The following is a 3,111-nucleotide window of genomic DNA, read 5'->3' on the forward strand; positions in this document are numbered from 1 at the left end:
AGCAGCCTCGCACCGAGGACCTATCCACGTCATCATTTACCCAGAATGCTTTGTGTGGAAATAAAATGGCTCCGTCCGTGTTAAAATATGTTTTTAAAAATTTACAAAACTGAACATCCTACAGTATTTTTACAGTCTTTATTTTACAGTTAAAATATATGTTTATTAAATAAAGTCTAATGTTACGACTAATCCTGGATCGTTTAAAGAGTTCTGCTGAAGGAGGATCTGAGGTGTTTGGACGTGTTGAGGTGTGGACCTGCTCCCTCTGACCTGTGTCTCTGTCTGTGTCCCTCAGGTGACTCTCAGGGCGTGGTGAACTTCGTCCTCTCTAAAGAAGGCGGGGACATGTCTCTGGTGGAGCAGGCCAACGTCTGGCTCTTCCTGCGACTGGCCAAGACCAACCGCAGCCGGGCCAAGGTCACCATCCGCCTCTTCCAGCAGCGCCGCCTGCCCAACGGATGCCCGTCCTCGGCGCAGGACGACGTCCTCCTGGCGGAGAAGAAGGTGGACACGCGCCGCAGTGGCTGGCACACCTTCCCTGTGTCGAAGGCTGTGCAGGCGCTGCTGGAGAGCAGGGCAGGCAGCACGCTGAGCCTCAGGGTGTCCTGCCCGCTCTGCGCCGACACCGGGGCCACCCTGGTCCTGGTCTCAGGCGACTCGTCGCAGCGCGGCGCCCAGCGGGAGCAGTCCCACCGGCCCTTCCTCATGGCGGTGGTCCGGCAGGAGGACGGCAGCGACTCCAGGCGGCGCAGGAAGCGGGGTCTGGAGTGCGACGGGAAGGTGCGCGTCTGCTGCAAGAGACAGTTCTACGTCAACTTTAAGGACATCGGCTGGAACGACTGGATCATCGCGCCCTCAGGGTACCACGCCAACTACTGCGAGGGCGAGTGCCCGTCTCACGTGGCCAGCATCGCGGGGTCCACGCTGTCCTTCCACTCCACCGTCATCAGCCACTACCGCCTGCGGGGCTACAGCCCCTTCCAGAACCTGAGGTCGTGCTGCGTGCCCACCAGGCTACGGGCCATGTCCATGCTCTACTACAACGAGGAGCAGAAGATCATCAAGAAGGACATCCAGAACATGATCGTGGAGGACTGTGGCTGTTCGTAGACACCCACTGGACTGGACCGGACCGGACCAGTGAGGAGGACCTTTGACTCCAGAGAGGGAGCACAGAGGTGGGGGGTCTGGTGCTCTCCTCCGGGTCACTTTCTGGGATGGAAGCTCGTCTCCGGACCCTCTGAGCAGAACTCAGAGGGTCCAAACGGCACTTTCTGAAAAATAAAAAGATGATCTAATATATTTTTGTTACGAACTGAAGGAAGAAATTTTATTTATGTGTCTGAGACGTTCAGGCACCGCTCGACTGGTGGGACCATGGTGGGACCATGGTTGGATCATGGTGGGACCATGGTGGGACCATGGAGGGACCATGGTGGGACCATGGTGGGACCATGGTGGGACCATGGAGGGACCATGGTGGGACCATGGTGGGACCATGGTGGGACCATGGAGGGACCATGGAGGGACCATGGTTGGACCATGGAGGGACCATGGTTGGACCATGGTGGGACCATGGTTGGACCATGGAGGGACCATGGTTGGACCATGGTGGGACCATGGTGGGACCATGGTNGGTGGTCTCAGGTCACATGATGATGGTTTTGAACAGTCAGACCTGTAGTTGGTGGTCTCAGGTCACATGATGATGGTTTTGAACAGTCAGACCTGTAGTTGGTGGTCTCAGGTCACATGATGATGGTTTTAAACAGTCAGACCTGTAGTTGGTGGTCTCAGGTCACATGATGATGGTTTTAAACAGTCAGACCTATAGTTGGTGGTCTCAGTCAGAGCTTGTGTTAATCTTTGATAATCTCTCAGTTTGATGGGTGGCCATCAGAAAGGACATTTTAGAGTTTCTGATGATCCAGAACAGAAATGTGGAAAATTAAATTATGTTATTTTGGTGAGTTTGGGTTTGGAGTTTTGAAAAACCTCAGAAAATGTGAAGAGTTTATTCTGGATGTTTTTCTGACGGGTGGGAATTAAAAAGCCACAGAAATGTTTGGTTGTTTTTCACTTCAGTTAAACGGTTTTCTTTGAGMCTGATAAGAAACAAGATGTAAATAAAAAATCATAAAACTCTGGTTCAGTGTTTTACAGGTTCCTGTGAGGAGCAGACATCAGGATAAAAAGGTTTTTTAGATCAGTGTGTTTGTTTGAGTTTAGTTTGTTTCTTTGATCAAACTGAAGTCAGAGTTTTTCCTCCTGAAGGAGTCGAGTCAGGAGAGGACGACATGTTTGACTRTCTGCAGTTTTTCTGTTTGGGTTCTGACTCTGGCCACAAACGACTCCAAGCAGCAACAAAGCTGACATGATTTAACAGCAGCACCACTCCGGTTCTGCATCTGGACCAGCTTTTAAATTCCATTCAGTTCTGGATGATCCGGACATCCATCCCAACGACTGGTTTCAATTAAACCAAGAGCAGAAGTTCATGAGAAAATGTGAAAAATCTGCAGGTTTTCTCTGGAGCCAAACTCAGCTCAGTTCTTTGGGTTTCAGTGACATTTAAATGTGARTGTATCTGTGGTGTGACAGAACCAGTCCAACTGGACCTTTAGTGTCCTTTACAAGAGCCTGTCTGCGTTCTGTTTGGACACTGTAGTTTAACAGAAAACTTCATGTTTAATTAGTTTTTCAGCTGAAGTTTTCTGGCTGCAGCTCTTCTAACGGAGCATCTTTGGGCTTTTGGACAAAAGAAGCTGTTGACAAAACAATGATTAGATGTAGCCCAGTTGTTTCATTGAAACAGAGCAACAAAAGAGCTTTTAACAGAACACCGGGTCCAACCGGAGCAACTTCACCACCGCTCAGCCTCAAACACAAACTACAGCTTCAAAACYGTTCATCTCATAAAAACCACTGAGTCATGTTTCATGTCAACAGGACAAACTTTCTGCTCTGATTTAAAGTAAAAAACTCCTTATTCTGCCTGAGTGCATCAGAAAATAATAACAAATAATAATAATACTGAAAATAACAACAATAACAATATTAATAACAATACTACTAATAATAACAACTATAACAATAATAAAACCACAA

General features: G+C 48.7%; 1 protein-coding gene across 1 annotated transcript in view; it reads left to right on the top strand.

The window, feature by feature from the left end:
* inhbaa (inhibin subunit beta Aa) overlaps positions 1-1,460 on the top strand; it is a 29,087-nt gene extending 27,627 nt beyond the window's left edge. The window contains exon 4 of the mRNA XM_014022653.1: positions 299-1,460. Within this exon, the coding sequence (XP_013878107.1) occupies positions 299-1,113 (815 nt within the window). The 3' untranslated portion in view covers positions 1,114-1,460. The remainder of the gene's footprint in view (positions 1-298) is intronic.
* The last annotated feature ends 1,651 nt before the right edge of the window (positions 1,461-3,111 follow it).

This window comes from Austrofundulus limnaeus, unplaced genomic scaffold (assembly GCF_001266775.1).
Source record: "Austrofundulus limnaeus strain Quisiro unplaced genomic scaffold, Austrofundulus_limnaeus-1.0 Scaffold337, whole genome shotgun sequence".
NCBI classification, from domain to species: domain Eukaryota; kingdom Metazoa; phylum Chordata; class Actinopteri; order Cyprinodontiformes; family Rivulidae; genus Austrofundulus; species Austrofundulus limnaeus.